At 41.4% G+C, this 12,937-nt stretch overlaps 1 protein-coding gene across 1 annotated transcript; it reads left to right on the forward strand.

Annotated features, from left to right (window-relative positions):
• Positions 1-971: 971 nt before the first annotated feature.
• On the forward strand, positions 972-12,937 carry pkd2l1 (polycystic kidney disease 2-like 1). The gene is made up of 15 exons (XM_055901896.1): positions 972-1,358; positions 1,572-1,685; positions 2,661-2,788; positions 3,033-3,286; positions 3,708-3,932; positions 8,142-8,370; positions 8,551-8,721; positions 8,824-9,005; positions 9,136-9,256; positions 9,347-9,445; positions 10,075-10,196; positions 10,298-10,415; positions 10,516-10,646; positions 11,983-12,130; positions 12,271-12,937. The coding sequence occupies exons 1-15, from the start codon at positions 1,076-1,078 to the stop codon at positions 12,421-12,423; spliced, it is 2,478 nt and encodes an 825-aa protein (XP_055757871.1). The 5' UTR covers positions 972-1,075; the 3' UTR covers positions 12,424-12,937.

Raw genomic sequence — 12,937 nt, forward strand, 5'->3', positions numbered from 1 at the left:
ATATGCTGATGAGGTGACCAGGGCCTTTTATACTATACGTCGTCGGGCAGGAGATCAGAGGCACACCGCAGCAGCTATATTCTGATGAATTCAGCCACAAGCATTCAACACTTGTCAATATGCTGATGAGGTGACCAGGGCCTTTTATACTATACGTCGTCGGGCAGGAGATCAGAGGCACACCGCAGCAGCTATATTCTGATGAATTCAGCCACAAGCATTCAACACTTGTCAATGGATCATGTGATTGACATGTAGTCAATTAATTTGTTTAGCAGGAGTTTGTTGCCATTGCGATCGACTGAGTGGTTAACAGGTTGTGACATTTGGAAAACATCTTATTGGAATATGTGTAACAGTATAACTTTACGTCGTCCCCTCGCCCCGACACGGGCGCAAACCAGGGACCCTCTGCACACATCAACAACGGTCGCCCACGAAGCATCGTTACCCATCGCTCCACAAAGGCCGCGGCCCTTGCAGAGCAAGGGGCAACCCTACTTAATGTCTCAGAGCAAGTGACGTAACTGATTGAAATGCTACTAGCGCGTACCCGCTAACTAGCTAGCCATTTCACATCCGTTACATATGGAAATACTTGAGAGCTACACACAAACAAACATGAAAAGTGATATATCAGCATTACTCTCACATTTTCTAAGGAAAATATGTCATTTTTTCCTTTTACCATTTTTTTTAATGTCAGTTTGAAGTAACATCATCAAACGAATCATCACAAACATTTTCTCAGCACCCCTATTCCTGAAGAAAATGAACATGAGAAAAGTGCACATTTCTAATAACTCTGCATAATATGCTGCCTTTTAATAGAAGAATGAGCATTGTCTCTCATGTATTCAATGTTAAACTGGGCAGTTTATTGTGTACAAGAAAGCACCAGCTCCTCCCTCTTCCATGCTTATGTCATCGGCCCTTTAAAGTGATCCCACCCGACAGTTGATGGTTAACAAGCTTGCTAGACTGGTCTTGCCTCACGATCATCTTGCTTGAGAACCTACGGCAATATTATCCCATATTGGAGTGTAGAGAGCCAGGTGATCCCAACCAGGCACCAATGCAGCGCCTCAACAACCGGTCAGAGAGCCACCTCAGTGGACAGGTGGAGTGTGAGTTGGACAGCCTGGGGAAGGGTTCCTGGGTGAACCAGGGGTACTGTGGCTCTCCTCCACCCATACCTCGGGCTATCAGCACTGTCTACAACCCCCAGCCCCTGTACCCCCAAGGCTCCTTCGACAGCGTGTGCAAACTGACCACGCCGAGCCCTTTCCCAACCGAGGTCAAGCCGCTGGAGACAGGTTCAGAGAAAAGACGCGGTGGATGCTGCTCATTTTTTAAAGGTAGGAATTGGTTCACCACAGTTTGTTGTTGTTGTATTTGTATTTGCTTCATTTAAATTATTTTACCTGGTAATGTTATCAAGTTGAAATTATGTACAGACTAATGCTGTGCAGGAAATGTTCCCTTCCTTGGTATGTCATGGAAGGACATGTGTACTGTCTTAAATTAGTATATAATTTCAGAGTTCTCTGAAATGTTCTTCATTTATGTAGGACTGTGGGGCACTACACTGACTGAGAATACATCGGACAACCGGGAACTGTTTGTTAGGACTACACTGAGGGAATTACTGGTCTATTTGGTGTTCCTTGTGGATATATGTCTATGTAAGTATGTCAACAATACACGTTTATTTTTGTTCATGGCTATGTATATTGAGTGAATACATATTTCAATGTAAGGATATGACTGTATAGTAACATGATCATTTCAAGTCTGCCGCTACTGTACATGTGTCTTAAAAACGGAAATTCATACAATAATTCATTTTTTATGACTAACAGTAATTGTGTTATTTGAGTTTCTTAGTAAGTGTTCTGGTACAATTCAGGAACAATAAACGTTGTTGCGGGGATTAACTTGGCATTTTTATGATTTTCTATATAAATGCTCTGTTTTGGTCTGACATGCCCTTTTTTGTTGTGTCAGAGTGGGCCAGGTCTTGGGTAAGCAAAGCAAACGTATGATCTGGGCCTTGTACGTAGATCTAGTAACGATGCAGACTGGTTGACAATAGGCAAAACAGACAGAAAGTATGCCTTATCTGAGTGTGATCGGCATCTAAACGATCACTGTGCTTTGGCAAACTGAAACCTGTGTAATGTGTTGATTTATCATCAGCTGTTTCAATCTGCTTTAGTGCCCTATTATAAAATACCCTCCCCCTCCCTTCTGGCTGAAAGGCATTGTCCAGCGGGACATTACGACTGAAAGGAACACAGGCAGAGTGCTCCTGCCTTTCACTGATAAGAGCATAGGGCTTTAGGCCATTGTTGCTTTGTCTGCAGCGGATTTACATTGTTTGATACGACTATTTGCGTCGCCCCAGTGTGCCATCTCTTCAACAAATGACCTGCTCTAATCGGTGCCACTTTGACTTCTGTGACGTGATTGGACTTCTGTGATGTGATTTTCACTAAATGACAAATCTTGAATGAGAGGCTCAGGCCTGCGTGTCTGTTACAGACTTTCCTTATCTTGGACTTTTGAAAGGACAACATGGTCCGACTGAGCCCTGAGCAAAGTCTGACGTTATGAATCAATGGCTGGATATAACAATGTCGCTATATGTTGTCTTTCAGTGACATATGGCATGACCAGCTCCAATACCTACTACTACACTAAAGTCATGACAGACCTGTTCGTGCTTACGCCCAGTGGCAGCGGAGTTACGTTTCAGTCCATTAGCAGCATGGCAGACTTCTGGACGGTACGTACCCTCCCTGCTCTAACCCTGCTGAAATGTTGAACTGTCTGATATCAACTTGTACCGATAAAATTACTTTGATCACTAATAGCACAAATGTGACACAAGTCCATAAGTGACATCAAGATATCATAAGATAATAATAATACAATATTAAAGGAAATACTAATGCATTGTTATAAACAAAACAAAATTGTAAACGCTTCGACCTGTTCATGCTGTAGCCTACCTACCTCTATTTGAACAGTATGCCCAGGGCCCAATGCTGGATGGCCTCTACTGGACCAAATGGTACAACGACCAGTCTCTACAGAATGGGGACCACTCCTTCATCTACTATGAGAACATGCTGCTGGGGGTGCCCAGGATGAGACAGATCAAGGTGATGAACAACTCCTGTAAGGTCCACAAAGACTTCCGCAACGAGATCTCCGGATGCTTTGATGTCTATAATGAAAATAAGGAGGATGAGGTGGACTTTGGCCTTGTTAACGGAACTGCGTGAGTTCAAATGTTCTTTTCAATGCTTGTTTGTCCTGACATGGCTGTAGTTGACTCCTATTGCACCATACACTCTTTGGAAAAAAGGTGCCATGTAGAACCTAAAAGGGTTCTTCGGCTGTCCCCATAGGAGAACCCTTTGAAGAACCCTTTTTGGTTACAGGTGGAATACTTTTGGTTCAAGGTAGAACCCTTTTGGGTTCCATGTAGAACCCTTTTCACCTGAAACCAAAAAAGATTCTATGGGGACAGCCGAAGAACCCTTTTGGTTCTTTGGCTTTCTCACGGCAAAGTGTTTGTATGTTTCTTTTTTCAGACAAATTTGGGTGTCAATCAAATAGACATTAAGACAACTTTGAAAAGATTGACTGTAGATCTGAAAGGCCTATGATAAAATGCCTTCTCTCCTCCATGTCTGCAGCTGGCAATACCACAATGAGAAAGAGATAAAGGGTTCGGCCCACTGGGGGCTGCTGACCACGTACAGCGGTGGAGGGTACTACCAGGACCTGAACAGGACCAAGGAGGAGAGTGCTGAGATCCTGATGGAGATGAATAACAACCTGTGGTTGGACCATGGCACCAGGGCCGTGTTCATAGACTTCTCCACTTACAACGCTAACATCAATCTGTTCTGTGTCATCAGGTAGGGAGAACAGACCACTTCACGCAGTAACGCCACTGTAGACTCTGTCGTAGCAATTTCCTGTATTATCAAATGAGGAGAGTTACAAACCACACACCAGTCAGTTATACTTACATTTCATCTTTAATAATATAGCTTTACAATAGCTCTTTGACTCAGATCAATTCAGTGTCTATAATGAATTCTGAGAGTCCCTACAGTCAAATACAAAGATCTTTTATAGCCAAGATACACCCCTCTCAACTTACATGACAAACCACAGAACTCTTCACAAAGGGCCTTTTACTTGAGAAAGGAGTATCCCATAGCCAGATAGCATTAGCTATAAATTATCGTTCAGTTTGGTCTCTAAGACGAGGTTCTAATCTCGTTCCTGGTACTTCATAATACAAAAACATTACCTCACTATCTGGAATGCTCTTTAGGCTTTATTGGCCAAAGACATCGTAAATCTCCTCTGTCAGTGCCATCTCATAGAGGCCCATCCTCAGTGGAACAAACACACACAATAGTCGACAGATTCTATTCTGTCGAATAAAACAACCATTCTAATGCAATACAAAGATTATAATATAATCTTACAAGCACTATAACATAATCTCGCAATTTTCCACGACAACTCTCTCACAAGTTCTAATGTATATTGCCTATAGAAAGTCTACTCTCCTTGAACTTTTTTCACATTTTGTTGTGTTACAAAGTGCAAAAATGTATCCACTCACTAATGTAAGTCGCACTGGATAAGAGTGTCTGCTAAATGACTAAAATATAAATGGAAATATATTTAATTGTATTTTTTTGTCATTGATCTACACAAAATACTCCATAATGTCAAAGTGAAAATGAATAAAAATGTAAGAACTAAATATAGTAATTGCATAAGTATTCACCCCCTTTGTTTAGGCAAAACTCAAGTAAAATTTGGCTTAACAAATCACATAAGTTATAATGACTCACTCTATGTGAAATAATAGGGGTTTACATAATTTTTTTAGAACTACGCCTTCCTCTGTCCCCCATAAAAACAACATATGTAAGGTCTCACAGTCAAGTACTGAATTTGAAGCCCAGATTCATTCAACTGTAAAGACCAGGAACATTTTTGAAAACCTTATAAAGAAGGGCAGTGATTGGTAACAATAACAAATCAGACATTGAATATCTCTTTAAGCATGGTCCAATTAATACTTATGCTGTGGACGATGTATTAAACCACCCAAACACATAAACTGCTCAGGGATGTCACCATGAGGTCAAATCAAATCAAATTGTATTGGTCACATACATGTGTTTAGCAGATGTCATTGCGGGTGTTGCGAAATGCTTGCAAATTGGTGATATTAAAACAGCTACAGAGTTCAATGGCTGGGATAGGAGAAAACTGAGAATGGATCAACAACATTGTAGTGACTTGTAGTGACCTAAATGACTGAGTGAAAAGAATACAAATATACAGAATAAAAATATTCCAAACACTGGAAAGTATTCAGACACCTTTACTTTTTGCACATTTTGTTACGTTACAGACTTATTAAAAAATGTATTAAATATATATTTTCTCATCAATCCACACACAATACCACATAATGACAAAGCAAAAACAGGTTTATAGAAATATTTGCTTATTTAAAAAACTTTAAAAACAGAAATACCTTATTTATATAAGTATATAAGCACCTTTGGCAGTGATTACGGAATCGAGTCTTCTTAGATATGACACTACAAGCTTGGCACACCTGTATTTGGGTAGTTTCTCCCATTCTTCTCTGTAGATCCTCTCAAGCTCTGTCAGGTTGGATGGGGAGGTCTCTCCAAATCCGGGCTCTGGCTGGGCCACTGAAGGACATTCAGAGACTTGTCCCGAAGCCACTCCTGCATTGTCTTGGCTGTTTGCTTAGGGTTGTTGTCCTGTTGGAAGGTGAACCTTCATCCCAATCTGAGGTCCTGAGCACTCTGGAGCAGGTTTTCATCAAGGATCTCTCTGTACTTTGCTCCGTTCATCTTTGCCTCGATCCTGACTAGTCTCCCAGTCCCTGCAGCTGAAACACATCTCCACAGCATGATGCTGCCACCACCATGCTTCACACTGTAGGGATGGTGCCGGGTTTCCTCCAGACGTGACGCTTGGCATTCAGTCAAAATAGTTTAATCTTGGTTTCATCAGACCATTGTTTTTCTGAAAGTCTTTAGGTGCCTTCTGGAAACCTCCAAGTGGGCTGTCATGTGCCTTTTACTGAGGAGTGGCATCTGTCTGGCCACGCTACCATAAAGGCCTGATTGGTGGAGTGCTTCATAGATGGTTGTCCTTCTGGAAGGTTCTCCCATCTCCACAGAGGAACTCTAGAGCTCCATCAGAGTGACCATCGGGGTTCTTGATCACCTCCGTGATCAAGGCCTTTCTCCCCCGGGCGGCCAGCCCTAGCAAGAGTTTGGGTGGTTCCAAACTTCTTCCATTTAAGAATATTGGAGGCCACTGTGTTCTTGGGGACCTACAATGCTGCACACATTTTTGATACCCTTCCCCAGATCTGTGCCGAGACACAATCCTGTCTCGGAGCTCTACGGACAATTCGTTCGACCTCATAGCTTAGTTTTTGCTCTGACATGCATTGTCAACTGTGGGACCTTACATAGACAGGTGTGTGCCTTTCCAAATCATGTCCAATCAATTGAATTTACCACAGGTGGACTCCAATCAAGTTATAGAAACAACTCAAGGATGATCAATGGAAACATTGATCAGGATCCACCTGAGCTCAATTTCAGGTCTCATAGCAAAGGGTCTGAATACTTATGTGAATAAGTTATTTCAATTTTTTATAAATTTGCAAAAATGTCTAAAAACCTGTTTTCACTTTGTCATTATGGGGTATTGTGTGTAGATTGCTGAGGATTTTAAAAATGTATTTAACCAATTTCAGAATAAGGTTGTATGGGTATGGGTATGGGTATGGGTATGGGTATGCTTGACATCGGTAAAGACTGGGAGGTTTTTCAGGATGAAAAGAAACGTGATGGAGCTAAGCACAGGCAAAATCCTAGAGGAAAACCTGCTTCAGTCTTCTTTACACCAGACACCAGACACTGGGAGAGGAATAAAATATCCTAATAAAATACCATATCAAATGCACCTTTCAACAACCTACAACATAAAGCCAAATCTACACTGGCGGTGGTTACCAATGTTCCTGAGTAGCCAAGTTACCGTTTTGACTTAAATCTGCTTGAAAATCTACGGCAAGACATAAAAATTGCTGTCTAGCCATGATACAGGTGTAAAGATACAGGTTTGAAAAGCTCTTATGAGACTTACCCAAGAAGACTCATAGCGGTAATCGCTGCCAAAGGTGTTTCTAACGTGTTGACTCAGGGTAGTGAATACTTATCTATTCAAGGTATATTAGTGTTTCATTTTTCATTAATCGTTTTAAGAAAATCCAATTTTTCTTCCACTTTAACATTAGTGTAATGATTGTCTACTTCGTCCTCCTCCTCAGACGAGGAGAGGCGAGAAGGATCTGAGGACCAATACGCAGCGTGATAGTTTTCCGACATAATGATATTTATTAAAGTAAAACGAAACACGAAAACACTATAACAGACTACAAAACAAATAAACGATGTAGACAGACCTGACTTGAGAACTTACAAACTATGAAGAACACACGAACAGGAACAGACTACATAAACGAACGAACAAACCGAAACAGTCCCGTGTGGTGCAACATACAGAGACACGGAAGACAACCACCCACAACAAACAATGTGAAACAACCTCCCTATGTATGGTTCTCAATCAGAGGAAAACGTAAAACACCTGCCTCTGATTGAGAGCCATACAAGGTCAATTAAACCTGACACTTAACATAGAACAAACAACACAGACTGCCCACCCAGCTCACGTCCTGACCCACTAAACACAACTATACAAAAGGAAAACAAGGTCAGGAACGTGACATACAGAGTATTTTGTGTAGATCGTTGACAAAAAAAAAGACAATTAAATCAATTTTAAACCCACTTTATAACACAATAAAACGTGAACAAATCCAAAGTGAGGGTAGACTTTCTATAGGCACTGTATATGGTGTCCATATTAGGACTGAGTCAGGTGACTTTGGATGTCTTCTGTGGATGTCCTAATATGGACATTATACATGTATTCTTTCACAAATGACCAGTGATTAAAAGTGATTTCCTTTTCTGCAGCTTATTGGTTGAATTTCCGGCCACTGGTGGAGCGATACCCTCATATCAGATTAGAACGGTGAAGCTGATTCGTTACATCACCTACTGGGACTACTTCATCATTGGCTGTGAGATGGTGTTCTGCCTGTTCATCCTCTACTACATTGTGGAGGAGATTCTTGAGCTCCGAATCCACGGGTTCTCCTACTTCAGCAGTATCTGGAACACTCTGGATGTGGTTGTCATACTGGTGAGAGGACAGGCTGAAACATCACTCTCAATCTAGAGTACTCGGTAATACAAGAATCGCATCAGTTGCATATCAACCAGTGGTGGCTGGTGAGCTACATAGTTGAGGAGGATGATTGATGCTGATTAATGAGTTATGATAAACCTAACCTAAACCTAACACAAATCTGTTTTTCCACAGCTTGCCATTGTTGCAATCATCTTCAATGTTTTTCGCACCATTAAAGTGGACAAATTACTTGGTAAACTCTTAGAACAACCTGACATTTATGCAGACTTTGAATTTCTTGCATTCTGGCAAACACAATACAACAACATGAATGCAGTGAACTTGTTCTTCGCTTGGATCAAGGTAGATTACTTCTTTCTTCCTCAGAATGTATCAATACTGTAATGCATTTCGTTTAATTGTTGGCAGTGCCCAAAGTTTGACTCCTTCTCTTCTTGCCTCTAGGTTTTTAAGTACATCAGTTTCAATAAGACGATGACTCAGCTGTCTTCTACTCTGGGCCGCTGTGCCAAAGACATCATGGGATTCGCCATTATGTTCTTCATCGTGTTCTTTGCATACGCTCAGCTTGGCTACTTGCTCTTCGGTACGGAGGTGAAATCCTTCAGCACCTTCGTCAAGTGCATGTAAGAGAACACCAAAAATAGTTCTTATTCTTGTAAATAAATAACAATACAAGATCCACGCAAGCAATGGGCCAGATTTTTGAAAACTGTATTAATCAATTACTCAAATTGGTTTCCTTTTTCTCTGTAGCTTTACACAGTTCCGGATTATTCTTGGAGATTTTGATTATGATGCCATTGAACGTGCCAACAGAGTCCTGGGGCCAATCTATTTCGTCACCTATGTATTCTTTGTCTTCTTCGTGCTGCTTGTAAGTTGAACTGAACAAAATACTTTCTACTAGATTTTCGAAGTGTGAACTACACTTTGCCGTCTTATTTTCATGGATTTTCTTCCCTAGAACATGTTTCTGGCCATCATCAACGACACATATTCTGAGGTCAAGGAAGAGCTGTCATCCCAGAAGGATGAGTTGCAGATTACTGACATCATCAAACAGGTAAACATATATATTATACCAATGGAAGATGGCATATGATACAAATCAGAATATAAAATATACACTGAGTACACACAACATTAAGAACACCTGCTCTCTCCATGACAGACTGGCCAGGTGAATCCAGGTGAAAGCTATGATCCCTTATTGATGTTAAATCCACTTCAATCAGTGTAGATGAAGGTGAAGAGACAGGTTAAAGAAAGATTTTTAAGCCTTCAGTCAGTTGAGACATGGATTGTATATGTGTGCCACTCAGAGGGTGAATGGGCAAGACAACAAATGTAAGTGCCTTTGAACGGGTTATGGTAGTAGTGCCAGGTGCACCCGTTTGTGTCAAGAACTGCAACGCTGCAGGGTTTTAAACGCTAAACGGTTCCCCGTGTGTATCAAGAATGGTCCACCACCCAAAGGACATCCAGCCAACTTGACACAAATGTGGAAAACATTGCAGTCAACATGGAACACTTTTGACATCTTGCAGAGTCCATGCTCCGACGAATTGAGGCTGTTCTGAGGGCAAAGGGGGAGATGCAACTCAATAATGTTACTAATGTTCGCTATACTCAGTGTATATAACATATGCAAAAAAATAAAAAATAAAACATGCATACATTTTTGTGTTTCAGAGCTACATGAAGACATTTATGAAATTGAAATTGAAAAAGGAGAAGATATCCGATGTTCAGGAAGTACTACGATCTGGGTCAAACAAACTAGAATTCAAAGACTTTAGAGAAACTCTCAAAGAGTAGGTGACTATCCTCACTGACAGAAGAAAAATCCGTAGACATAAATGAATAGCATTTGGATCCTAGTCTATTACTCTCCTCCCTTGTCTTAACCCTACAGGTTGGGACATGCCGACCATGAGATATCGGAAGCTTTCTCCAAATTCGACCATGATGGAAACCAAATTCTAGACCAAGAGGAGCAAGAAAGGATGAAGAGGGAGCTAGAGGAGAAGAGGGTTAGTGGACTTGGCTAAACGAGCAATTTAACCTAACCCCTCTGCTATTCATGTGATAAAATAAATCCCTTCATGTATTTCCCCATGTCATTATCCTCAGGATGCTCTTAGTGCCGAGCTCAACAACCTGGGAAAGAACTATGGGAATGGCTCTCTGGAGAAATCGACGGTGGATATAGATGAGCATGGCAAGCCAAGTAACACTCTGGTGGAGCAGGAGGACTTCCAGAGGTGTGTTGAATATTTGCATTGAGTATAACGCAGGGTGATCTCGGCTCCCAGAACAAAAACAGATAGGCTATCAAGAGAGACTAAGCGCAGGAAGCTGATACCATTTACAAAGATGGACACTTTGTAAAAAAAATATGTCCAACCGAACATCTACGTACGTGCATCATGAATCAATCAATCAATCAAGTTTATTTTATATAGCCCTTCGTACATCAGCTAATATCTCGAAGTGCTGTACAGAAACCCAGCCTAAAACCCCAAACAGCTAGTAATGCGGTGTAGAAGCACGGTGGCTAGGAAAAACTCCCTAGAAAGGCCAAAACCTAGGAAGAAACCTAGAGAGGAACCAGGCTATGAGGGGTGGCCAGTCCTCTTCTGGCTGTGCCGGGTGGAGATTATAACAGAACTATGCCAAGATGTTCAAAAAATTTCATAAGTGACAAGCATGGTCAAATAATAATCATGAATAATTTTCAGTTCGCTTTTCATAGCCGATCATTAAGAGTTGAAAAACAACAGGTCTGGGACAGGTGGCGGTTCCATAACCGCAGGCAGAACAGCTGAAACCGGAACAGCAGCAAGGCCAGGCGGACTGGGGACAGCAAGGAGCCACCACGCCCGGCAGTCCCGACGTATGGTCCCAGGGCTCAGGTCCTCCGAGAGAAAGAAAGAGAGAAGGAGAAAATTAGAGAGAGCCAAGATTTTCAAAATGTTCATAAATGACAAGCATGGTCAAATAATAATCAGGAATAAATCTCAGTTGGCTTTTCATAGCCGATCATTAAGAGTTGAAAACAGCAGGTCTGGGACAGGTAGGGGTTCCGTAACCGCAGACAGAACAGTTGAAACTGGAATAGCAGCAAGGCCAGGCGGACTGGGGACAGCAAGGAGTCATCATGCCCGGTAGTCCTGACGTATGGTCCTAGGGCTCAGGTTCTCAGAGAGAGAGAAAGAAAGAGAGAACGAGAGAATTAGAGAGAGCATACTTAAATTCACACAGGACACTGGATAAGACAGGAGAAGTACTCCAGGTATAACCAACTGACCCCAGCCCCGCGACACAAACTACTGCAGCATAAATACTGGAGGCTGAGACAGGAGCGGTCAGGAGACACTGTGGCCCCATCCGAAGATACCCCCGGACAGGGCCAAATAGGAGGCTGAAATAGCCAAATCCACTAATTTGAAGGGGTGTCCACATACTTTTGTATCTATAGTGCATCAGAGGAAGTCAAAATCAAACCACACATCCATTCCAGTCATGTCCAGCATTACACAATTTTCATTGTGTACCATCTACTCTAATGGCAATTATTTTTCCTCTGCTCCATCAAAGGTTGGTCAGACAGGTTCTCCAACTAGAACACTCAGTAGCTGCTATCATGACCAAGATGGATATAGTCACGGAGAAACTGGAACTGCAGGAGAGCAACAGGACTAATGGGAAGGAGACAATGGGAAAACCAAGTGTGGCCAAAAACTATGTGAGAATGTTTGGTATTCAATCAGGTTTTCGGTGTTGAACGTGTTTGGTATTCAATCAGGTTATCTGTCGTGCATTTTTGGTATTTATTCAATAAAGTTTGCAAGAGTTGACCACTTGTTTACTGTACATTTCCCCCAGAACGAAAAATCAGCTTCGGATGGGAATGTTATGGTATATCTGGAAAGAGGGACAAGGGCTGAGATGGCACCCTGGAGATCAACCATTCCTGCAGGAAGTGCCCCCTACGATCGTCCTGGGACAGGCTGGACAATGGCCAACAGCCACATGTGAAGCATATTTAACTGACTTAAAGGCAATGGTGAATGGCTTAACAGGTTATTAACACTTCAATTCATGTTCAAAATGTACTGCTGTATACTGTACAAAATGTTCTGCTATATACTGTACATGTATTCCATTTTAGTTAGAGAGAGAGAGAGGATAAGATAATGTAACATGGAACTTTATATATGAATTGTACTGTCCATACATTGTTCTAGGCTTTGTGATTGATGTGTTAATCTTGTTTGTTGTTGATGCCATTTCTAAAAACAATTTTATCTTCTGAATTTGTGTATAAGACAAAAGTTAAATGTATATGTACAATATTCTATACTATATAAGTACTCCCACCACCTTGCACCAGACTTAATGTGTATACAGGAACTAAATATACAGGAACTTCTAAATTGAGTTTAAGTGCTTTAATATTGACAAGCGTCCCTTGGAACATGCAACTAAGACTATTTATCTTTTGACTACTTTATATGTGTTTAAATCTAGAATATTCTTTAAAAAATGAGAT

Source organism: Salvelinus fontinalis, chromosome 37 (genome assembly GCF_029448725.1).
Source record: "Salvelinus fontinalis isolate EN_2023a chromosome 37, ASM2944872v1, whole genome shotgun sequence".
NCBI classification, from domain to species: Eukaryota; Metazoa; Chordata; class Actinopteri; order Salmoniformes; family Salmonidae; genus Salvelinus; species Salvelinus fontinalis.

Coding starts and splice junctions, on each gene's coding strand:
- pkd2l1 (XM_055901896.1), top strand. CDS start 1,076: ATGCAGCGCCTCAACAACCGGTCAGAGAGCCACCTCAGTGGACAGGTG. Junction 8,371..8,550: donor TGGATGTGGTTGTCATACTG/GTGAGAGGACAG, acceptor GTTTTTCCACAG/CTTGCCATTGTTGCAATCAT. Junction 9,006..9,135: donor AGCACCTTCGTCAAGTGCAT/GTAAGAGAACAC, acceptor TTTTCTCTGTAG/CTTTACACAGTTCCGGATTA.